At 36.8% G+C, this 25,471-nt stretch overlaps 1 protein-coding gene across 11 annotated transcripts in view; it reads left to right on the top strand.

Annotated features, from left to right (window-relative positions):
- Positions 1–23,747, top strand: part of EPS8 (EGFR pathway substrate 8, signaling adaptor) — a 169,480-nt gene extending 145,733 nt beyond the window's left edge. For 8 of the 11 annotated variants that reach the window (XM_005570246.5, XM_065523802.2, XM_065523800.2 and 5 more), the window contains exons 16-21: positions 2,166–2,274; positions 3,140–3,283; positions 12,264–12,486; positions 19,528–19,708; positions 20,653–20,782; positions 22,488–23,747. In XM_005570246.5, the coding sequence (XP_005570303.3) occupies positions 2,166–2,274; positions 3,140–3,283; positions 12,264–12,486; positions 19,528–19,708; positions 20,653–20,782; positions 22,488–22,601 (901 nt within the window). In that variant the 3' untranslated portion in view covers positions 22,602–23,747. Of the gene's footprint in view, positions 1–2,165; positions 2,275–3,139; positions 3,284–4,515; positions 5,155–12,263; positions 12,487–19,527; positions 19,709–20,652; positions 20,783–22,487 lie in introns of those variants that run through there. The other 3 variants (XM_074006325.1, XM_065523803.2, XM_074006326.1) reach the window with 2 other exon arrangements.
- Positions 23,748–25,471: the final 1,724 nt, after the last annotated feature.

The following is a 25,471-nucleotide window of genomic DNA, read 5'->3' as shown; positions in this document are numbered from 1 at the left end:
ATTACTATGCCATTAGGTAGACCATTCGTTGAATTTAAAGCCCACACCTTTGAGTTTTATAGCTTACTGCTGTCAGATGCCATTAATATTTTAGAGAAGTTCTCAAATTACAACTGTCTATATGTCTGCTCTCTATCAAGTGGCACATCTATTATTCCAAATCAGAAACTGAGCCCATACCTTTTGTTACATTCCATAGCTCTTAAGAAACTTTGGTACCTCTTTTTTTTTTTTTGAGACAGAGTTTTGCTCTTGTCGTCCAGGCTGGAGTGCAATGGCACAATCTCGGCCTACTGCAACGTCTGCCTCCTGGTTTCAAGCGATTCTCCCACCTCAGCCTCCTCAGTAGCTGGGGTTACAGGCATGTGCCACCATGCCCAGCTAATTTTGTATTTTTAGTAGAGATGGGGTTTCACCATATTGGACAGGCTGGTCTCAAACTCCTGACCTCAGGTGATCCGCCCTCCTCAGCCTCCCAAAGTGCTGGGATTAGGGGCATGAGCCACCGCGCCTGGCCAAGAAAGTTTGGTACCTCTGAAAAATTACAAATTGTGATTATCTGTTTGATAACTATGGTCAGTGTCATATCCATGCTTAACCTATAGAGGGCAAGAAGCTGTGAGCCGTAAAGATTTGTAAATTCTAAAGCACTTAAGGTAAACACTTCTGAGACCTGCAAGATAAAAAAAACTTTGTTATAGACCCTTAACTCTCCATTATTAATAATGATTATTTTGCAGATCATAGGAGAAAGGAAAATAGGGGAAGAGAGGAAGATAAAACACTGAGATTACTGTTTTCCTAATGTTTGGGGTAATTGAATCTCTTTTATCCCCCAAATGAAATCTTAGTAGATTAAATGTGAATATATAAAGTAAATAAAAGCAGAGCTATTCCAGTAGGGATAGGGATGGGAAATCTATGGAACACAGTTTTAAAATTATTATTATTATTAATAACATATATTAATTACTTCACCATAATTTCACCTTTTCCACCAATCTTCTTTTTAATGTACTAAAAATAGCCAATAAGCTGTTCATACATGCTTGTCTATAAGGTGTTCTCTACTGGTCTTCTTTCTTCTTTGTCCCTATCTCCCTCCTCCAATGGAGTTACTACCTAAGAAGTAACAAAAACCTATGATGACAGGATACATTATTATGTCTACAACTGTCCTGCAGGCCCTGGTATAACTCAGCATTCCAGAGAACTTGGTAGACAGCAAAAATAATGGCAACTTGATGGGGTAGGATGACCTAACATCTTTAGTCTCTACCTGCTATTTCCCTTGTAGAGATCTGTAAATAAATGTGGGAATGTAAATGGAGGAGAAGACTAGGAAGTAAAATTAATAAAGGGTTAAAGTAATTTTATTATTGAAATAGGTGAAGAAAATACAAATATTTAATGCATCAAGTGTATTGTGTTACAAATAAAAGTAATCTTTAGTTAAGTTATTAAATCTATTAGTACTCATTTAATGATTAGAAGAGGTATTTGGTTTTTTGAGGAAGCTTTATTTTTAAAAAATAGGGCCGATACACTTTTTAAAAGTTTATAGTGAATTAAATTATTTATTTATTTATTTGAAAGTGTTACTAGTCTCATACTTAGTGCATATCTGTCTTTTTTTGCAGTTTAGATAACTGTGCAAAGTGTTTCTAAAAACCGATGCCTAGTTATAAATTTTTAATTTACATATTTGGTTACTGAATTGCAGACATTGCCTGAATTAGTGAAATCAACATATAACTAAAATTACCACTATGGAAATTATTTTCAGTCTCCTTTAATTTTATGAAAAATACTAACATTTGTCTTTATCTAGTTCTTTTGTGGTAGAGATGATAATTAACAAAATATCCAGTATATGTATTTAGTTGACAAAGAATTTATAGACTTGGATTCTTGATTTTTCTAAGTACCACCTAGCCTTGTGATTTTGCATTATTTGTTTTTTTCCATGGCCACAGTTTGTTCATTTTAATAGCAAGAACTTTAAAGTAACTTGTATTTGTCATAATGTAAAATGTAATAAAATGAAACTGCTGTAACTTTTCAGAAAGTTTTCTGGTAGAATTTGGCTTGTCTTAATGTTTTCTGTTTTTATCCTTTAGGAAGAGCTAAAACAGAATAATAATCTTTTTTCTTTCTTTTTATAGAAATTATGAACCACTCAAATCACAACCCAAGAAATATGCCAAATCCAAGTATGACTTTGTAGCAAGGAACAACAGTGAGCTCTCAGTTCTAAAGGATGATATTTTAGAGGTAATAGAATTTTTTCTTTTTTTATACTCTTAATAATGTAGTTTTATTGTATTACTCTTTTGGTATATAACTAAACTTTCCTTCAAAAGTGTTATATTACTAAAGACATAGTATATGAGAAATACCTACATCTATTTAGAAGAGGTATACAGATACTCCTTCTAAGGGGATAGCTTTAGAATACTCCTTTATTTGTTTTTTTGTGGGAAGGGGAGGGAGTGGGCTTTTTAACTTCCTTTGCTCTCTTCCTTGCCCTCTTTCTTCTGATATTTCTTCATTTTGGAGCCAAGTCTAGTTATCAATTCAGATGTAGAGGCACATAATAGTTCAATAAGAGACATTTTCTTTTTTTATCCTATATCCTTGCACAGATATACTCAGCAGTCATTGAGCTAATGATGTTAGGGATAGTCCACCATAACACCAACTTCTCTTTGTTAGGTTCTAATTGAGAGTTCATCTTCTTGAATATGTAAGGTGAATTATCATAATAAATTTTGTAAGGAAAAAAAGTGTTGTTTATATACTTTTTATTTCTATCGCCAAAATGGAGACAATGGGTTTTTCCAAAAGTCATTTTAGTCCTTAAGTCCTTTAAGTACTTTAGTCCTTAAGTACTTCAAATAATGCAGACCATTCTTTGGAGGTAAAATGGACCTTGTGTAGATTCACCATAATGATACCTTACCTACTGTATACTCATAAATGTCTTAGTGTAATTCCTGAGAATCATTCAATCAACACTATGTTGATGCTGAGTTAATTATCAGAAGTAGAAAAATTTTCTTTGTTGAAGTCTAGGGAACTTCCTTCGTAAAATGGCTTTTATATGGAAATTATACCTTTATTTTCTTGCACGTGACAGATACTTGATGATCGGAAGCAATGGTGGAAAGTTCGAAATGCAAGTGGAGACTCTGGATTTGTGCCAAATAACATTTTGGATATTGTGAGACCTCCAGAATCTGGATTGGGGCGTGCTGATCCACCTTATACTCATACTATACAGGTGAGCATGATTTCTTAGTAAAATGTAGTATGTACACATTTACAAAGTTATCACTCTTAAAGAGGATTTAAACACCTTTGTGTATTGATCATTTTGATATGTAGTTGGTTATATATTTTTTTCTAGAGTAATTGGTTGGGGAGTGGCAATGGTGAGAGACACAGGGAAAATTACACATATGTTTTCTGATTTACTTCTAGAAATTGTTCAAAATGTTTAGCAGTAGGTGCCTGATTCTCTGAAAGCTTTTTCCCCTGATCTATAGTATTTCTGACATTTGAAGAAATGGTATTTCTGTCTTTTTACCCACAGCTCTCCTATCCACTAGTGGCTTCCTCTTAATAGAGGATGGCACTGAGATCGTGGCTTGGTGTCCAGCAGTTCATCTTCAGCCCTTGCCTTCAGTCTCTTAAATGATCTGCCACTGACCAGCCTTGAACTTGCACTCATCTCACCTTACACCAGTACATGAGTACTTGTTCAGCTGGATTACAATATTTTTCCTCTCTTGATTTTAAGATTAAAATGTACTTATGATATAGATTAGATAGGTCAGATTCTCTTTTCCTGATCATTGAAGGCCTATGAAGGTCCATTCTTAGGGCCCATGCCACATTTTCAGGATTTCAATGACCCTGGTCAGCTCATTCGCCCTAACATCTGAATTAACTTGCTTTTAAATTTGGGAATTTTAGACCTGTGACAGGCTCTCTAGTGTCAGGTCTGTAAACAAAGAATGGATGGACTCTCTAAGGTACAGCCTATAAACCTGGGGTGGTTTCTCATTCCCCAAGAAAGAATTCTTTAATTTTCAAAGTCTTGAGAAAAAGATCACATCTGACCTCATAATAATGTCATGAATTTGAGTAGAAGCTGCATAGAATATGCAGTGAAATCATTAATTTTTATATCAGATCTAGGCTTAAAAAAATACAGATTGTCCAAAGCTGGAATTGTGGTCATACTTCTGCTGCCATGACAATTTATTTCAGTACTATGGCTCCTCATGACATTCATGCCTGGGGTTGGTCCTGTGCTTATCCAGAGGGACTTGGCCTTACTAGAATCCATGAACCAAGCAAACATTCAAAATAAAGAATTTGTGTGTAGTTTCTCTATCTCAGTAACTTAAAATGATGGCAATGGAAATTATTTCCTGTGTTATGTTTTGGCTGGCCTGATGTGTGTATATATTATGTATTACTTATTTTATGTTCATCATTTGTCATTAGCTGTTGATGCCAAAGAAGGAGTTTGAGTTATTCAAGGTATGGTCTCCTCCATTTCCCATGGGTTTCTGAAGTGAATTTTCTTAGTTTTTATACCTTTTTCTTTTCTTAGTTCCTACTTTTCTGAGTTTAGTATCTGTTTACCTAATACAATATAGGCTTCTGTCTGGTTCATGAATACCAGTTCTTCATTTTCTTTCCTATAGAGGTAGTATATGCTTGAAACCTATACTTAAAATAATGGTAGAGTACATACCTTGGGCTGTATCAACTAATTTTAATATGCGGTTCATGGTAAGCTCTGAGAAGCACTATTCATAAAGGATATCCCTGATCCCCATATGTGAGCAGAAGGCAAAAGTTTGTATTTTAAGTGTTGAAAGCAATTATCCAAATTTGTTTTTGTGTGCATGGTTGCTGGAAATAAGCAAACTTTGATAAAATAAAATACTTAAACATGCAATAGTATAAATTCTATAATAGAAATTTTCTCCTACCTGAGATTCCTAAAGAGTTTAATATCTCTCACTTTTTGCTGTTTACTGTTCAGTCCTGTCTTTTTCTTTAGTTCTGATTCTTGGCTTGAGCCATAAGTTGACTTTTCCATTTAAAAGGTTGCTTCTGTCTAAAACTGAACCAAAACTATTAATATATATCATAGGCAGGGAAAGTATTTTCAGAGAATGTCAAACCTATTCCTCCTTTCTTAAACAGAACCTCATCTTTTATTTTTGTCAACTTTGGCACAACCAAGACATTTTTTTAAGAGTTCACAAGTTTCAGGAGTTTGTTTTGCTACTTTATGTAAATAGAAACTTGTGGTTCTTATAGGGATTGCCTATTTGGCTATTTCGTTTTAAACTTTTCAACACTATCCTACTTTCTTCTTAAAAATTCTGATTGCAACTACAAACGTGGTGTATGTAGAAATGTGTACAGAGGCTTTCAGTGTATATACAGAAGCGTATGCTGTTCAGATTGAGGGCCCTACTTTTAAAATATATTAAAAACAATCTGCTTTTTAACACCTCCTGAAAATTTTGGGCTGAGCTCAACAAAACCACTAAGACCTTGTAAAATTTTAATAAGCAAGCTTCACAGTCTGGTTTGCTGTCTGCTATCTGGCATAAATCCTACTCTAAAAGGATTCCTATTCTCAAAACATTTATAATATAGTCTTTAAAAAAAAAGAATAGAGTAAAATGGAAAAGAAAACATCCTTGGAAATATGTGCCAGTCATTTTTATATCTCTACAACAGTGTCACCAGATACCCATATCTAAAATATCTAAGGAAAAATCCTGTAACTTATTTCAGAATGATAATTAAGATACCACAATATTTATATAATAGATTCCACTGATCCTAATACCCTAGCCTTATAAAACTCAACTGGATTGCAATTTTATGTCTTACTCATCTTTTTATTCACTCATTCCACAAATACATATTGAGTACTGGCATCTCACACACTTGGTAAAAAGAACAATAGAAAGCCTAGCACCAAGCAGATCCTTCCCGAAAGCCCGCTTAAGTCCACAGGTCATCTGCCAAGGCCTTGCTCCTTCCTGCATGCTTGCTGTATTCAGAGCAGCGTGACCCTCTCTCTCCTCCTCAGATACAGCCCACACACTTGTTTTCCCTTCCATCTGTCTCTCTCATCTAATGATATCAAAACTTTGAAGAAATATAAAGAAACTTCTTTTAACAAAAATATTTTAGATTCCTGCACCATGCTGCCAAAAGGCAAGCAATGATTCATTACTTAAGTTTGCTTCACATTCACAGAGAACAACATTGACAGATATTCTGCTCTAGAGAAGATATGCCAGTGGCTAGTGCTCACGCTGTGCCAGGCATTGTTTAAGCACTTGGCAAATCCAAATTCGTTTAATTCCCATAACAACCTTGTTAAGGAGGCACATTTTTTCATGGGAAACTAAGGTGTAGGAGACATAACTTGCCCAGATTTATACAGCTGTATGCGGTGCTCCGGATCCGGAGCCTGTGCTGTGTTGCATTCTGCTGTTCTAGAGAATAGTGATTACAAAAGGTTATTTCGGATGGGCACAATGGCTCACGCCTGTAATCCCAAAACTTTGGGAGGCCAAGGCAGGCAGATCACTTGAGGTCAGGAGTTTGAGACCAGCCTGGCCAACATGGCAAAACCCTGTCTCTACCAAAAGTACAAAAATTACCCAGGCATGATGGCACACACCTGTAATCCCAGCTACTCAGCAGACTGAGGCAGGAGAATCGCTTGAACCCAGGAAGCAGAGGTTGCAGTGAGCCGAGATTGTGCCACTGCACTCCAGCCTGGCGACAGAGCAAGACTCCGTCTCAAAACAAGAAAAAGAAGAAAAAAAAAAGGTTGTCATCTCTTTTTGTATAAACCCATAGTTTTTCTCTGTATTAATATTTGAAGTGATATTTTCTCAGAATAGCTTTACTTTGCATTATACTGTGGTAAAAGTTGATCTGATCAGTCACAATCCTTAGAAACTGATTTTTGCCTTATGTATCCATTCCCTGGATTCCATGGTATCTTTCATTATTTTATAATTTAGGAAAATAACCCAAATTATATGATTTACTTAGAATAGGGCATTTTGTAAGTGGTGGAAGGGAATTAGGTGTAAACTATTTCCATGCAACATCTGTGAGTCACCAAATATTTAAAAAATGGACACAGTCATGACTCTTATTCTTATGCCCTTACATTTCCTATAAAGAAATCCATATAAATAATGGCAGTTTCTGGGTGAAGGGCACAAGTGCAGCTCTTGCCTATTGTTCACACACTTTTTATCAGAGATTCTGTTCTGATGACAGCGATGCTCATACCAGGCACCACCAGTGAATAGGTGTTGAATTGCCACCTGGTGTCCCTGAGAGTCCGGGCTATTTAATATCCTCACATTTGAAGTGATTTTTAACAGCTCTGTAAAGACAACCATTCCCACCTAATGTATTTCCCCCATGGCTTCAGCAAAGTTTTAAACATAAAACAGAGAGTAATAAAAATACACAAAAGATACTGACATAAAAGATTGAATAAACCACAGAGAAAGGAAGTCAATGCTGAGGAGAGATTATGGAGAGATAACACGTCTTTTGATAAAGACGTCTTTTGATAAAGAATGTTGTACAGCATTCCAAGGCTTTATAGTATTTTAGCCGGGCAATAGATGGATATCCAGGGTGCTTTCTCCCCACCTGGAAGCTACTTGCCACATAAAGTTTCCTGATCTTTATTTTGGCTTGATTCTCAGACCTCTAGCCCTGTGGCTGCTCATCTACTAGAATTACTGTTGTGCCCATTTAAATTTGCAAGCTATATGCCTAGAGCAGAAACCACCTCCTCCCCTGATGTTATTTATTATATATCCGGTGGACTGACTAAAGAAGTCTCTCATTTATTCTTAATTATTATCTATGCATTTATTATTATTATAGGTATTCTTACTCTACCAAGATTCAAATAATTATGAATGTCCAGTCTCTGTGGTCATGTGAATTCAACAAAACATTTCCCATATTCTCTGTTGTCTAGCAAGAGATATTGTAATATGATACCATGAGAAAAGCCCCAATCTAGGTATTGGTAGATGAGGGTTCTAGTCCTTAAAGAGAGCACTTTCTATTTCTGTGTTCCAATTCACTTGGTCATGAAATAGAAGGAGTCAGTTATGTGGTCTCTACAATCCAGTCCAGGTATAAAATCTTCTCATTCATTATATACATGTTTAAATAGCCCTAAATTAAAAGGGGAAATATTTTCTACAGGTGATTACTAAACCACTAACACTACTAATTTCAGCCTATGTTATTAGTGCTCTGTTTTTTAAGCTCAGTCCAGACATTTAGATACTACTGCTGGACAGAGTGACCATTTTACCAAAGATGGCTTCATACTCTTCCAGCCAGGCCAAGCTCCTGATAATATTCAGTTCTTCAAAACTGTTTTTTAAAAATTAATCTCAGAAGACTCTGCTTATTAATTATAGACATGGTTTTTAGACAAAGATGTTTACTTTTTATTCTGCCACATGTATTGACATTTTCTCAGAGGCTTCTTAATGATAATTTGAATAATACCCACTCTAAATATATATATGTATTTTTATACATAAAGTATTGATAATTACTGTCTGACATGCACATGTACATAATTTTATTAAATGTTCTGTTTGTTCAGGCTGCTCACAAAGTTTGAAACTAAAGCTCACTAAAATCACACCATAATGCATTGCAGTATTACCTTTTGTAAAATCAGCTAATTAGACAAGAATTACTCTTATATTTAATGCATTCTCATTGTATTCTTTATGAGCAATAGGAATAAAATAAACCTATATCTTAGTATTTTATTTAAGCATACAAATAGTTACTATTGAAGTACTTTACACTGTTTCTACTGTAGTAGAATCTATATGATTAGTTTTCCATGGCTAGATAGTGATGGGAATTAATTATAGATTTACAGGCTCCTTCACTGGTTGATTGTGGGCATGTAATTTTACTGTCAGACTAATTTACTCTTTCTGATATTTGATGTGAATTATAATTGATATTATTTTAATTCCATTTCCTGTATTAATTTTCTCATTTGATGTGATTTGCTCCATTTTCCTAATAGCAATTACTTGGCGAGCTGTCAGAGGTAACCCACATTCGTTCCCTCATGGCACTTCTTTTTAATATAATTTTTTGGATTCAGTCTCTGGACTTAACACCCTCCAAATGTTCCAGCTGTGCTTAGTTTTCACTGCAGAGTTCCAAAGAAACCAAATTTAGAGGAAAAATGTGTAATTTAGAGTAGGTTCAATATTTAAGAACAGTTCAATTTTAATGGCTTTGTTGAGCTTACTTGCATAATTTCCCCTCTGAAGCAGCATCTTGTATGAATCAGGACCTTATCTCTCAATAGCATTCTTTAATTCTTTAGAATTTCTACTCAGCTGAAGTTGCTAAAGAAAAGTGACTCATTCCAACTTAATTATCAATAGGAAAGTAAATTTCTTATGGGGTCTATTAATTCTGCCTTCTTTCAGAGAAAGAGAGACAAAAAGATGCATTTTACTTCTAACAGAACTTTGTATTTGTGGGATATCACAGGAAAGAGTAAGGAAGTGACAGCTGGGTGCAAAAGTAGGTCCACACCAGGCTGACGAACCCTCCCAGTTCCTAGTTGGGGAGTCTGAGGGGTTTGTGAAGATGTGGTACTTTCAGTGTTAATTACTAGGAAAGTCTCAGACAAACCAACAACAGTTGGTCAGAATTTCTTTTTTGAATTTGGAGCTTCAGTACCTTTGTTTCAGGAGAAGAGTGTTCAGAGTGCACTTCTGTTCTCCAAGACATTCTGTAAACTGAGATACACTGGAATCATTAATTCTGTAGCTTCAACAAAAAATAGCCAAGAGACAAACGTAAGGAAAGGAAGAGCAGTAGTTGGGTGGTAGGTAAAGAGGAGTAGAGAAGCTAGGGAGGGACACAGAAAAGTGACGTTAGGAGTCAGTGCTGATTCTTTTTCTTCCACATGAAGAATTTCAAACAGTTTCCATGGAAGAGCTGTCTTGGTTGCCATTCAGAACCAGTTGTCACGATTCAAGGAAGGTACTTCCCCCCTTTTCATGTCAGAGGTTGGAAACATGGGGCAGGAGGAGAGGACTAAGTAAAGAGGAAAATATGCAAGTAAATATAATTTATGGCATACATTTTCATATGGGTTTTCTTTAATCAAATATGTATTTTAAACCTATTATTTTGTTAGGTCATACTGTAAAGTTGCATTATGTAACAATGGCATGAATGAAATAAGGCACAGAACATTTGGTGAGTTTGTTTTCAAGCTTGATTGTGACAGTAACACAGTTTATTCACTTTCTCACAGTAGTATGTGATGACTAGCAAAAGCAAAAATTATGAGTCATGTCATGGAAAGCGGGCTCATGGCATTTTTGTTTGTTTAGGCTTTAAAAACAATAATTGAAACGATGATGCTTTTGAAACACTAATGTGAGAATTCATTAGCCCTTCATGAAATTATGTGCAGAGGACATTCTTGTCAAGGGAACATTGCGTATACATTAATCAGAAGACTTTTGTGTGTGCTAAGTATTACATTCTGGTGATGTTTGCTGTATTTTGACTGCTTTAAGTATTTTATTGGCCCAAATATAGGAAGATTGTTTTGTGGGGAATAATAATAACAATTCATTCTTTCATTCTAATACAGTATTGAATACATTAGAATATTTCTAAGCCTTGAATGCTAAGGGGATTAGAAACTCAGTTTCTGTCCCACCTAACTCCCTTCTTTCACTCTTAGAATCTTACCCTCTACTCCCTCCTTCCCTCCCGTCCTGCCTCTCTCCTCCTTACCCTCCTTCTTCCCTCAGCATCTACCAGCATTATAAACACTCCTTTCAGATATACTTCCATCCTTTCATAATACACTTCCCACTTCCTCGACCCCATCCCACTGGTCGGTGAGTAGCAGCTTTGAAACAAAGAGCTGAAAAGAATGAGGGCTCCTTCCCACACCGGTTTCCACAGGTGTTAGTCATTTGCCATGAAGGTGACTGATGAAGGTTGATGTGTTGTTTTTGAGTAATAGTTTAATGAAAAAGTGATGTGTCTCTGTGTGGTGTGTATTTTTGTTTGTTTTTGATCTCTGTGGAAATTGGGAGGACTCTCTTAAAATCAATATTACCTGATATTTGGGCCATTTTAGAATTTAAAACTAAATACTGTTCTAATCAAAGGACCAGATTACCAAAAGGTCTTTTTGCATGTAATATGCTAAGCCTAAATTAGAATAATTAAAATTGTGCCAGTGCAGTATCTAAACTTTGCCTTAATTACAAATAATTGCCCTGTATCTTTGATTCTAAAAAGAAAAGTGCCTTTTGAGAATTTGGAGCCTCTCACAATGCGTTACCTATTAAAATTGTTTTATTTAGATTTAAAGTGTTAACTATTGTGTGTGTTTTAATAAGGAATATTCACAAATGCTGTTTTATAGGTATGCCTAACAATCATGTTTTTAAAATTATTAAAAAGCATTTTGTCACACCTACCTTTTTTAATACAAATGGCCACAGGTCCCTTTCTAGTATTCATTTGTGAGTTGCAATCATAAACATTTAAAAACCATACTATTACCCTCACAACCATCCACCTCACGACATTTCCATTTTAACGAGGGAAATTTCTAATTTTAATAAATTAGCATTAAGATGCTGGCAGAAAAAGTTATGCCTTGAACAAAATAATACCAATATTTTAAAATTATTTATTGGAAACAGAATTTAAAATCTTTGAATATAGCATACATTTAAAATGAGTAAGTAATGCTTTATGCTATTGACATTTAGACTTCCAGTGCAATTGCAAATTATTATTAGCATAAATTTAAAAATAATTATAAATCTTTCTACCTCCCCTGGTCTTGTGTGATTCCAAGCCCAAATTCAGTTTTCTTGACATTTATTATTATAATACTACTATTTGCTATTGACGTAGCCTTGTGACTCCTTAACTGACATTTTGACTTTGAACAAATTATGTAGAATGTTTAAAATACAATTTTTAATGGTCATTATACCATATAGGATTACAGATAAATTTGTAATGGGTTTGCAAGTAAGTTTAAAAATAGCCAACAATGTCCTATCGAAGTATAATTTGTTTTCCTAGCCTAGGTTTATATTTTTTTAATTTTAAGTTAATTATTTGCCTTTTTATAGAAACAAAGGATGGAGTATGGCCCAAGAGCAGCTGATACTCCCCCTGCTCCATCACCTCCTCCAACACCAGCTCCTGTTCCTGTCCCCCTTCCCCCTTCCACTCCAGCACCTGTTCCTGTGTCAAAGGTCCCAGCAAATGTAACGCGTCAAAACAGCAGCTCCAGTGACAGTGGTGTCAATATCATGCGAGACAGCCAGAGACACAAACAACTTCCGGTGGACCGTAAGTTTCCCAGGGAGGCAAAAAATGTCTTCTGCAAATTAAAAGCACTACTAAGTAAAATATTGTTTACTGTTGATTCTACTTGTATTAAATATAAATAATAGTCCTTTATACTTGCATGGTACTTAATAGATTGCAAAGATTTTCACCTGGTTTCTCATCATCTATGTGGTTCTGAGAAACAGGAAGTATTCTGTCTGCTCTCTAATGCATGCCTTTCTACTCCTTTTCCAATCTATCATGATGGTTGAATGCAGACTCTGGAGCCAGACATCCTGGACTTTGTATAGTGAAACAGCACTTGCCAGCTGCCTGACCTTCAGTGGTTTAATTATCCTCTCAGCACTTCAGTATCTGAGAAGTGGAGAAAAATAATAGTATCTACTTCATAGGATAAGCGTGAGGATTTAATGAGATAATGCATAGAAAGCATCTAATTCAGTGCTTCTCAGCCAGGAGCGATTTTGTCCTCTTCTCCATCCTTCTGAGGACATTTGATACTGCCTGAAGACATTTTTGGTTGTCAAAACTGGGGGGATGCTACTGATGTCTAATGGGTAGATACCAGGGACACTTAGCAACAACTTACAATGCACTGGACAGCCCCCAACAAACAGAGTTATCTGGCCTAAAATGTCAATGGTGCTGAGGTTGAAAACCCCTGACTGATTCTGACACTGTATGATACATAATACGCAGTCACTAACTACATGCTGTCGTTGTCGTCATCATCATCATAACCCTCCTACTTCTCTTCCTCTTGCTATTCACAGTAGCTGTACAATCACACTATGTTAATATAATCACCGGCTAATAGTAGTCTCAGATTTACCCTCCAAATTCAAATTTCATGTGACTTACGCTTCAGTGCCATATTTTCATAAATTTAAATTTGATGTTTCATATAAATGGTTTCTATGAAAACCATATTTAAATAAACTAAAAAGACACTATGACCAACTTTGGATTATCCTTATTTGTATTGTTGGTCAATAGCGGTGTAGATATTTTGAAAACTGAAGGTAATTTTAAGATAAATTTTGTTTAACCTTGTAGTATGTGGCATGTCAATTTAATCTCCGAATTTGGTGTTTTAAACATGTTATAAAGTTACTTTGCTTTATCTATACATGATATGTAAAAACTCTTGGAAAACCAGAGCTATGAAGATATTTCATATTTTCTCAATATGACAAAAGTATATAAAGTGTGTGTGTGTGTGTGTGTGTGTGAGAGAGAGAGAGAGAGAGAGAGAGAGAGAGAGAGAGAGAGAGAGAGAGAGAGACGGATATCTATTTTTCCCTCAATGTGGGCCTCTCTTAGGGTTCTGCCTTCATTTTCCACATAAACATACTTTTTTACTATAGTTCATTCTATTTCCATTTCTTTCAGTACTGTTTATATCATTGGGAAAAGAATGATTCCCAAATTAGTCATCATATTAAAACTCATCTCTGGCATCCAGATAACAGTATGGAACTATTAACTTTATAGCTGAGATTGGATGCTTTCTATTTATGTTGAAAATTAAATTACTGAATCTTTCACTCCCATTTTCATCCTCCTGTTTTTCTCACCTCAGTAAGTCATTGCCACATCTGTTCAGTTGTAGACATTCTTGATAAATTAAAAAATAAAAAGACACTAAAACTATTACTATTTAACAATTCTAAAAATTCTGGTTAAATGCAATAAGCATAAGCCTACTTTAGTCATTAATTTTTCTCCCACAGTATATCCAATTTAAATGACTGTCATATCTATCTTACCAGAAAACTAAAGGAAAAATGAAGTTTTGGAAAGTGATTAGCTCTTTCTCTATGGCAAAAACAACTGTGTGTGTGAGTGTGTATAATCATAATAAAATAGAATATGCTACTAAGTTTTTAAAATTACATGGAGTTTTTAAAAAGAGCTTTCTTTTTCAAAGACACTAAAGACATAGTTTTAAGATGAGAAATTTCTATAAATATTTTTATTGAGTTCCCTAAGGAGAAAACTTCCTGTCAGAAATAACTGTTCCCTTCTTTATTCTTCCCACAAGTTTATAGCATTTCCCTCCGTAGAGACGTCAGCATAGTCATCTTTGACACGGTGGGACTCTTTCTCCAGGCCTAGCTGGGATCAGAGTTCATCGGCATCCAGTCCCCATTTGGAGCAGTGTGTGGGTTAGGACAGTCTGTTCTTTGTTCACTCTGAGAAACCAAGAATAACCTAGTGGGAAAGAGGCATAGTTTGCATACTTTTAAAGACAGAGAACTCTCCTGATAATTGTGACTCATCATTTTCAAGTCTGTTTTTCATAAGTAAAAGGGTGGCATTGGTGTATAAAATATAAACATCTCTCTCAAAATTAACACACATACTTGTTTCCTTAGAATAATAAAAATCTTACAATATATTTGCAACTTATGTAAGTTCCTTTTTAAAATATCTCAGAAATACAGTTTGGCGTTAAATAAATATATTTCTCTTTATAAAACAAATATTTCTTGATAACTTGATTGCAGAACAGTTGTTTTCTGAATGAATGTTGGGGCTTAATGTTCTTTTAGAACCAGACAGTACACATATTTCAGTGTGTGTTTATTGATAGCCAGATTTCTTTCAAAATATGCCTACTCATGCTACCCACATTCTCTGCTTACTGCCTAAACATCTGGTAAAAATAAAATGGAAGGAACTAGGAAGTAAATACTCATAGAAATCTATCAAGTAGCAGGTATGAACAGGGGGAAGAAGCCAACATGCCTGTTTTTACAGCGTAGCAAGTGGCCAGAGTGAAGCCCTTTTGTGGAAGTCTGTGTGTTGCCTATTCAAAGTAGCTGCGAAGCCTTGTGTCATAGAAGCTATTCAGACTGTTTTATCGCAGGATCCCAAAAGGTTCTCCTTTTATCCCTTTTAAGATACCAACACTTTAGTTGCTTTGTATTTCTCCCATTTCCTTTGAAATGCTAGTCCTTTTATTTGAGTTTAATCTTTTGTAATCAGAGTGTTATTTCAGAAAGGTGTAAAGTTATTCTGGTTTGTTGTGTGTTAGAACATTGGAAATGGAAACCAAAAGCCCAGGAACATGTTAGGCGGAGGGTTTTTTTGTGCTTCCTGGAAGAAAACTATGCTGCAGACTGGTGATGATCAATATACTGGCAAAGTCAGTAGATAAGAAACCAAATCTTTTAAAAATCATTTTATTTTTTTTTCCCTTTGAGACGCACTCATATGCTGTTTGACAGTTTGATGTAGTGATTTTTTAAAAGGTAACTAATGAAATGCATGTAATGTATACTTAAATGTAACAATCAATAGTATTCTCTCTCAGTCTCTCTAGCACCGCCTACTCCTCCCTCCCTCCCCTTTTCCCTTTTTTTGACTTCTCCTTCAAAAGATTTCCTAGCTACTTGAGGCATTAAAAAAATTAGACTGAAATAACACTATCCACACTTTCCCTTATTTCCCAGGGGCACCAAACACTTTCTAAAACCCTTTTCCTAGGGGAAAAAAATCATAGAACATTGGTCACAAAAAGCTCCATGAGTGACCATGAGGTTATTGTCACTTGCCAACTTAATTAGATTGTTCTTATTTCTTGAAAGTGAAAACAAGGTAATGTACCTATGTATAGATACACACATATTTTTAAATACACAGACACGTTATTCCCCTTCCCATACTTTTATGTCTTTCCTATTTTTGTCATGACAGTATGTTCATATACACACACATCTTTTCCATTAGCACAAATGACTAGGAAAAAGGAGTAGCTAGGGAAGTTAATCAAAGGTGATTTTAATGACTTTGGCTATAAAACAGCCCTATGCTGAAAGTCAGAAGATCCAATTCTAGCTAAATTATTCTACTAATTGAAATGTGACTTTGACGGATCATTTCTCTGTTTTTGGCCTTCATTTTCTTATCTGGTTATTTAAGGGGTTTGTACATGATGATTCTCAAAGTCTCAGTGAAAAAGTCAGCAGACTGCCTCATTCATTCATTTAGTCAACAAGTAGTTATTGAATTAAAGCACCATTCCAGGTGTTAGGATATAGATGCAAACAAAAAAAGGGAAGCGTCCTTTTTCTCCTCAGGCTTACATTTTAATGAAAGGAGGTAGTTTAAAAAACGATTAAGTTGGCTGGGCGTGGTGACTCATGCCTGTAATCCCAGCACTTTGGGAGGCTGAGGCGGGCGGATCACGAGGTCAGCAGATTGAGACCATCCTGGCCAAAAGGATGAAACCCCATCTCTACTAAAAATACAAAAATTAGCTGGGCGTGGGCATGGTGGTACACACCTGTAGTCCCAGCTACTCAGGAGGCTGAGGCAGGAGAATCGCTTGAACCCAGGAGGTGGAGGTTGCAGTGAGCCAAGATCACACTACTGCACTCCAGCCTGGCGACAGAGCAAGACTCTATTTCACAAAAACAAACAAACAAACAAAACAAACAAAAAAAACAATTAAGTTGATAGACAAAACTATGAAGAAGGTGGTAAGTGGTTTGGAGACTAATAAAACTATGTGGATAGAGAGTGCTTTGGGGGAGGGGTTGCAATTTTATATACATCAGGGGGAAATGTAAAGGTGGGGTGGAATAAGCCATGTGAAGATGCAGAGGAAAGCATTCCAGGCAGAGGAGACTGGAATGGCCTTTAAATTTGAAGAGCGCCAAGTGAGCCATTGGGAGCAAGAGTGAAGGGCTCCAGAAGAGTTGTGGAGTGGCTTTAGAGAGGTGGAGGTCTTGTAGGGCCTTTTACTGGGAGTAATTAGGATCACTTGGGAATGTTTTGAGCAGAGGAGCTGCAACATCTTACATTTTTTTTTCTTTTTTGAGACGGAGTCTTGCTCTCTTGCCAGGCTGGACTACCGTGGCGCGATCTTGGCTCACTATAACCTCCGCCTCCCGGGTTCAAGCGATTCTCCTGCCTCAGGCTCCCAAGTAGCTGGGGCTACAGGCACGCACGACCATGCCCAGCTAATTTTTGTATTTTTAGTAGGACGGGGTTTCACCATGTTGGCCAGGATGGTCTCGATTTCTTGACCTTGCGATCCACCTGCCTCAGCCTCCCAAAGTGCTTGGATTACAGGCGTGAGCCACCTGGCCTGACTTACATTTTAAAAGAATCACTTAGTTGTTATATTGAGAAGAGAATGAAGAGAAAGGGGTAGGGTGGTAGGGAGTGGAAACAGAGAGATCTGTTAATAGGCTGGTGACTCAGACCAAGCTGGCAACAGAAAGAATACAGTGAAATCATTGGATTTTGGATACATTATGAGGTCGGACTAACAGGATCTGCTAATGAATTGGATATAGCATAGGACAGAGAATCAAGTGCAGCTCCATGGTATTTTGCCAGAACTGGAAAGATAGAATTGTCATTAAGTGAGTTGAGAAGTCTAAAAAGCAAGTCTAAGAGTTTATAAAAGCAAGCTTCAGGAAGAAGATCAGGAATTCCGGTTTGGGCATGCTATATTGACATGCATTTGAGCTATTTAGCAGATATCCAAATGAATATATCAAGTGGACAACATATATGGACCTAAGTTCCGAGTAAGAGGACTGGAAAAATAATTTGGTAACCATCATCTTTTAAATGGCCGTGGACCTAAGCACAGTGGTCACTGATGGAGGTAGTGCCAGCAGAGATGAGTCTCAGGATTGTCCCCTAGAGCACCTTAATATTATTTAGTTGGAGAGATGAGAATATTCAGAAGAGGATCTGGAGAAGGGGAATCCAGAGACATGGGAGGAAAATGAGGAGACTGTAGTATCCTGAAGGCCACAGGAAGAAAATGTTTCCAGGAGGAATCTCCTGCTTCAAATGTGTGCTGATAGGTTAAATGAGATAGTAGCTGGGAAAGAATTGGCTGGAGTTTAGCAAAGTGTAGCAGAGAGATGGGGGGAAAAGCAAAATTGAATTTTGATGACATTAAGAGAAAATAGGAGAATGGGAATTGGAGTCCACTAGTACAGGCAACTTTTCATGGACTTTTGCTGTAAAAGGAGCAGAAAAATGGCCAGTAGCTGGGAAAGGACATGGTAAAAAGGGCTTGTTTAAAGGTAACAGAAATCATAAAATCATAGCATGTTTGCAGGCTGATGAACTGATTCAGTGAAGAAGGAAAATTAATAACAGGATAAATAAGGGAGAAATGACTATTTGAATAGGCAGAGAACTTGAGGCCTAGTGCATACATGGAGGGTTAGCCTTGGAAACAGGGAGACAGCTCCTATATAACATAATAGGAAGGCAGGCAGAGCATATGGGGAAAGTGCTGGTAGGGGAACTTACGGAGGTTTTCTTCTAACTCTTTTGTTCATAAATTAGGAAACGAGATCATCAGCTCAAGGTGAGGATTGGGGAATAGGGTTAGGGGTTTGTAGAGAGAAAGTAGAATATATTCAATACTTGTCTAAGACAGTGGGCAGTTACATGACCTTAGGCAAGATTTCTCAAGCCGGGCCCTCTTGGCCTTTGAGGCTGGGTTATTCTCTGCTGTAGGAGAGGCTGACATTATAGAATGTTTTGTGCATCCCAGGCTTCTACCCACTGTGTGACAGCAGCAGCCTTTCCCCTTTTTCTTCCTCAATAGTGACAACCAAAAGTGTCTCCAGATATTCCCAAATGTCCTCTGGGGCCAAAATTGTCCCCAGTTGAGAGCCACCAGTCTCAGGAAATGTAGTATGATTGTCAGGAAGCATTAACGCCAAGTTAAGGTTCATAATCATGAATTTAACATGAGATCATTCAGCATTGTTATATTCAGCTGTGCAGGTGCAGGCACAGAATACGCAGAAAGTTAGATTTAACCAGGATTGGGGTTTTGCCAGAGGAGTACAATGAAGTGACTAGAGAAGAGCCAGGGAGTTATTTTAATAATTGATCATGGAATTTATACCAGGCGAGGATAAAAGTGAGGAAAGATGGTAGGAACACTAGATTGTACGTCCGCCTGGGGTCAAAGGATTATAGAGATTGGTTTCTAGAGAGGGTGATGTAATATTAGGGATTTTCAAAAACAACCTACTCCCTGTTGGTGTCTAGGAAGGAAATCTCAGATGGAGGAAGTGCAGGATGAACTCATCCACAGACTGACCATTGGTCGCAGTGCCGCTCAGAAGAAATTCCATGTGCCCCGGCAGAACGTGCCAGTTATCAATATCACTTATGACTCCACACCAGAGGATGTGAAGACATGGTTACAGTCAAAGGGATTCAACCCTGTGTGAGTCTCTCTCTGAATACCTTGCAATTCTGTGTGTACAACATGCATTGTTTTCAATTTGCTTACTTAGATGTCACAGATAACTCTTAAAAGACATAAGGGCACAGACTGCATACTTTGTGCCATACTCAAGAAATCACTATAGCTGTTCATAGCTGAGAAAGAACTAAAATAAGCATAGGTAATTATCATTTGATGCCACCCCATTCTCGAGTTGGTAGTATCTGTTCATTATTAGTTCTTTAAGCAAACTGTCGGCAGCTTTCAGGCCCAGTAGCTTCTTTTCTCCATCAGATTACTCTGATGTAACCTAGGTAGGACCATGGTCTTAGCAGAACTTCCTAGACCACATAGGACATACAGCACAAGTTTTCCTCCTGCTGCAGGTTATAGTGTCTCTGGCAAATAAAAAATAGACAGTGTTACCTAGCACCAATTATAATCTTAATAGAACTTTTCCTTTAATAAACCCATAGTAAAGGTTCTATTTATCTATCTAAAAGTCTATAAACATTTCACATGTATTTGGCACATTGAACTATTAGAATAATACATATTCAAGGGACCTTGACATATTATAAACTCACCTACCCAGCATGACTGAAAAATGAGGTACAATGGTTGGTCAATTGCCAGGTTACTAGAAAGTTATCTATTCCTTCTATGAAACACCAAATCGCAAGGAATTGGTATTAAACAATGACCCTAAACCCAATTGGCTCCTTTTTGATACTTGTAATTAGTAATCTGTATAGCCTTGGGGTCATCATCATGAAAGAAGCTTGTCATTGCCCTGACTATAAAGACCGTGGTGGCATTTAATAAGAGTTCCAGGGTATGGAACACTTAGAAAAGAGAAGTTACTGGCAGGAACAGATACTTTTCTCCTTTGTTTGCAGGCAATATTTTTAATGCTCAGTTTCTTTTTCTTTTCTTTCTTTCAGGACTGTCAATAGTCTTGGAGTATTAAATGGTGCACAACTTTTCTCCCTCAATAAGGATGAACTGAGGACAGTCTGCCCTGAAGGGGCGAGAGTCTATAGCCAAATCACTGTACAAAAAGCTGCATTAGAGGTATGACTTGTCAACCTAAGGTGGTGTTTTTCTGCAAATTGAAAGCTCTGGGAACAACTGTTTATGTCCATATTGGCCAATTTCCCTTTCTTAGCAGAGCTGAATTAAATTTAACTCTGCTTTTGTAAATTTGTCACTGAGATCATCAATGACATTTTCTGGAAGGTTAATTTATTGTAAATGCTCATATGACGTGAAGCTTGAGCACATACTTTTGGACACTTAACAAAAAGCATAATGTTCTCATTTTATATGTATTCTCTACTTCTATAGGAAATTTAATTTTGACATAACAGTGGAAATTAGCTTCTGAGTGAGTAAGAGCCTTAAGAGGCCAGAACGCTTGCCTAGTCTTAATATATATTTTTTGAGATTCTAATAGTGTATAGGTTATAAGGTTGTAAAACCCTGGCTGTGTGTGTTAGGTCTAGTAATACATCTCAATAATCGAGAAAGATACATTAGGTAGAGATCACTGAAAATAGAGAGCCCTGAAAAGTATTTAGTCACAATGGTCTGTATGAAAGCAGGAGAATCCATGTTTCTAGATTGGTTTATACTAAGCTGCAAATATCCTATTTTAGACTTAAAATGTGCTGTGTACAGGTAGTAGTTTCCAACTGTTATATCTCACAGTTCTTAATAGTTTCATGAAAATTATACTTGGACTCAAATGAAAGAATGTAGGCTTTGGCATGAAATTGATCCATGATCATCTCTAACAGGTATATTCTATAAATTCAACAGTTAAATAATTCAGGGTAAAATCACTTCATGCATATCACCCCGTAGCCATTCTGAATCCAGAGAAATTATATTTCCCTTGGAGGTTTTCCCTACAACATTGATCTTGAAGGATTAAGGTTTGATTGCTTTCCATATGTTGAATGTTAATAAGGATTATATATTTTTCTCAAGCAGTTTTACCACTATATTTAATTTTGTTGAGAGTGTATAATTACTTCGTCAAGGCATGTTAGAAAATTTCATATTCCTAAAATTTCTGAATTCCTTCATCCCACACCTGCCTATCATTATTGTCATTTGCTGTCACCACCCACTTCAGGATGGCCTCTTGCTTCTTGTTCTCTTCCTATTCTCTGGATGGGAACTGAGGCAGAGGCTGACCACCTGAGGTTCCTCATGTTCCTCAGCCACCTTCTACCACCTCACCCTTTCCTTGGATCTAGTTAATCTTTTAGATTATTCGCCTGTGTTGCCAGAGACTTCAGTTGATGGGAAAGCAAAGCCAGCATGATCGGAGGGTCAGAACTATATGGAGGGGAAACTGGGTGAATTCTGAGCCCACTCTGGCCTGAGTTAAAATCTTCTAAAGGCAGATCAGTATCTTGTCTGACCCCAAAAGAGTTCTTTGATAATTTACCATGTTATTATGCTTATTGTACACATACCCTCTTTTTTCTCTCAGCAAACCTAGAGTACTACACACACATTATTGATTATCTTTATCACGTTCTAATGAAAGGCCTGGTGGGTGAATTGCCTTAACAGACTTCACAAAATGAAAAATTATTGTGATATATGAGTGAAGTGCAGAAGCTTCACTTAAAAAGGGGAGCTGTTAGCTTTCCTAAAGAGATACTCGAAGAAAACCACAGTCGACTTTTGTCCTGAGCCATTTCATGATATGACCTGCAGCCTGCACGATTCAGTAACCATCTTGTCTGAACTATTTATCTTTCAGGATAGCAGTGGCAGCTCCGAGTTACAAGAAATTATGAGAAGACGACAGGAAAAAATCAGTGCTGCTGCTAGTGATTCAGGAGTGGAATCTTTTGATGAAGGAAGCAGTCACTAATTTGTTTGTTTTTAAACTCCATTGTTTTTGGCATTATTCCAACATGCTTTGTTTTAAGAAGCCTTGAAGGGAATGTCAGATTCATTTTTCTGGGTGTAATTTATCGCCATAAAAGACCCATGCAAACCTGAGTGAGCACAGGATTTGCTTCTAGGCGCATTATTTTTATTGAAACTGAAAAAATTTAAACTGAATTTTTTGACCTTGGAAAATATTTTTCTTACTTTACCAAGGTGAAGTCTCCTTTATTAGATTAATTATTCGATCCCCATCCCGGGGTATAAGCAGGAATTGTTTTGATGGTGGTGGCGTTCTTCACTGCAACAAAGCAACACTATTGTCCATGATTCAAAATCTAAGCAGTTTCGATTGTGCCTGTGAATATGGTGTCTGTCATTCAGGGCGTAGCTCACTGTAGGCTAGCCTCTGCTTACTTAGGTCTCTTCTCTGACATAATCAATGGAAGAATATTTAGATTTATTTAAAGTTCTTAATGCCAACAGTTTAAAACAATTAAAACATTTGAATGAACTGTAAAGTACAGCCATACCTTGGACATGCAAATATCAATCTATGGAGCATTCTCAAGACAGTTTGTCGTGGCTCTGTCAATTGCAGTTCCTTGTGTAGCTTGTATTTTGATTTAGTTTGTATTCTGCTTATTATGTATACTGTGTTCTTATATATGAGAAAGCACAAATGGGAAAGAGGTCATGTCTGCTCAAAGTCTAGCAAAGGAAGTAGTCTGCATTGGTGTGCATTACAGTATTTTGCTTAATGAAAGCCTCAGTTCTGAATGTTGATATAAGTAGTTAAAAGGAAATGGGGCCATTTTATGTGTTTATCTGTGTCAAGTCTTTCTGGTATTAAGAAGCACTTAATTTACACATATTTTAATCCTGTGAAAGAGTCCACATAGAGAAAAGAAAGATACCTAACCTTCAACAAATGTTATTTTTGGAAACACAATTTTTGTCATTAAATGTTATATTATTTCACATATATAAAACAGATGTTATGTAAGAATGTTGTATATTTTAACATAAATCATTTAGAGAAATTATCTAGATTCATTAATTTTCATAGTGCCTTTTTCACATGAGTCAGCTGGAAAGTCTGCAATAAACAGTATTTGCTGTCTGTTAATAACTGGCTTCTGTCTCCTTGGCAAAAAGGATCTGTGCTATATGGGCTGAGGATTCGAGTTGAGTGTAATGGGAAAAAATGGAGATCCACATTTTTAAAAAACTGTGTATTATTCTATTTCTGAGTGGGTAGAGAAACTCTAGAATACTTTTTTCAGTTATTTTTCTTCTTTTCGCCTCTCGTTTCATTATCTTTTCCTTCTACCATCTAGTCATATTTTGTAATGGTAATGGAACTAATTTACACTGCACTTATGATTGCTAAATGCTTCCACATAAATGCTTTCCTGGATATTTACAACAGCTCTATATGAGTTATTACAGATGAGGAGAGTTAGCTTCCTAGAAGCTAATTTTCCCCAGATCCTGAAGGATGTGGGAGTTTCTCATCTTATATCTCTTGGTCTCTCTATAACACTGCCCCTTGGATAAAGTGGAACAAACATGAGCATGATAAAGGCGAATTAGTTTAGATCTTTTACATTTCATAAGGACCGATACATATGTATAGTTTAGCCTTTATTGAAAGGGATAAGATGAAAGAAAATAAGATTCAAAAGTTAAAATAACCTGTGTGTAAAATCGCATATGAAAAGAATTGGTGTAATTTACATCTTTATGTAAGATGCCAAAGGAATGTATCACAGAGGTAGTAATTGCAGAAAGCAGTCACATCAGCTAAGGATGTAGGAACAAAGAGAAGAGGTTCCTGGAATTTAGAATCTTGAGAGAGCAGCACTACAGAGTTTGGATCCAGACATCTGAGGGGTTTGGTCACTGCTATCTGAGGATTTGAGGAAAGACCCCACAAGGCTAACAGGGGAACACAACCTAATCAGTGCTTTTGCCTCAGGTATTTAGGAAAGGTTTCAGGAATTGAAAAACAGTTTAGAAAATCCATGGCTCTGAGACCTAGACTTTGGAGAAGAGCATGGCAGGTAGCTGGTGCTTGAATCTCTAAGAGGGCACGATGAGGATGCCTCTGGGAGCATGAGGAAAAGAAAACTGGTAAATTGAGCCAACTACTGCTCTGGGAGTCACTTGCTACTTATTGAGTGAAGAACCACTACTGGGGTGATGTTGGTAGCAACAGGAAGTAAAACAGGAGGGAGAAGGCCCTTGTTCCCTCTCTAGCCGTCTATCTCACTATAGCACATGCTTTGGGCACAGTCTATTGAGCATGCACCTGGCAAAGCCCCAAATCTCAAAGATAAGAATAAAGAGATGGATTTGAAGCTGAGAGAATAACTCATAACCCATTCCAATCTCTAGTACTTAGCCTCTACACTTGCTCTTCTGTACGTATCTGAAATTTCATACAACAATAATTTTTAAAATGTGGGCCAGGAGCAGTGGCTCATGCCTATAATCCCAGTACTTTGGGAGGCCAAGATGGGAGAATTGCTTGAGCCCAGGGAGTTCAAGACCAGCCTGGCCAACAAAGTGACACCTCATCTCTACAAAAAAAAATGTAGCCAGGTGTGGTGGCATTCACCTGTAGTCCCTGTTACTTCGGAGTCCAGGGTGAAAGTGTCGCTTGAGCCAGGAGTTCAAGGCTGTAGTGAGCCATGATTGCACCACTGCATGTCAGCCTGGGTGATGGAATGAGAGCCTATCTCTAAAAAAATTAATTAAAAAATTTAAAAAGTAGAAAAAGCTTATGATTTTACCTAACAAGATGCAATCATCTTTCTCTGTTATTTAAGTAGTTTTTAATATAGAGTA

This window comes from Macaca fascicularis, chromosome 11 (assembly GCF_037993035.2).
Source record: "Macaca fascicularis isolate 582-1 chromosome 11, T2T-MFA8v1.1".
NCBI classification, from domain to species: domain Eukaryota; kingdom Metazoa; phylum Chordata; class Mammalia; order Primates; family Cercopithecidae; genus Macaca; species Macaca fascicularis.
This window is presented reverse-complemented; position numbering and strand designations above follow the sequence as displayed.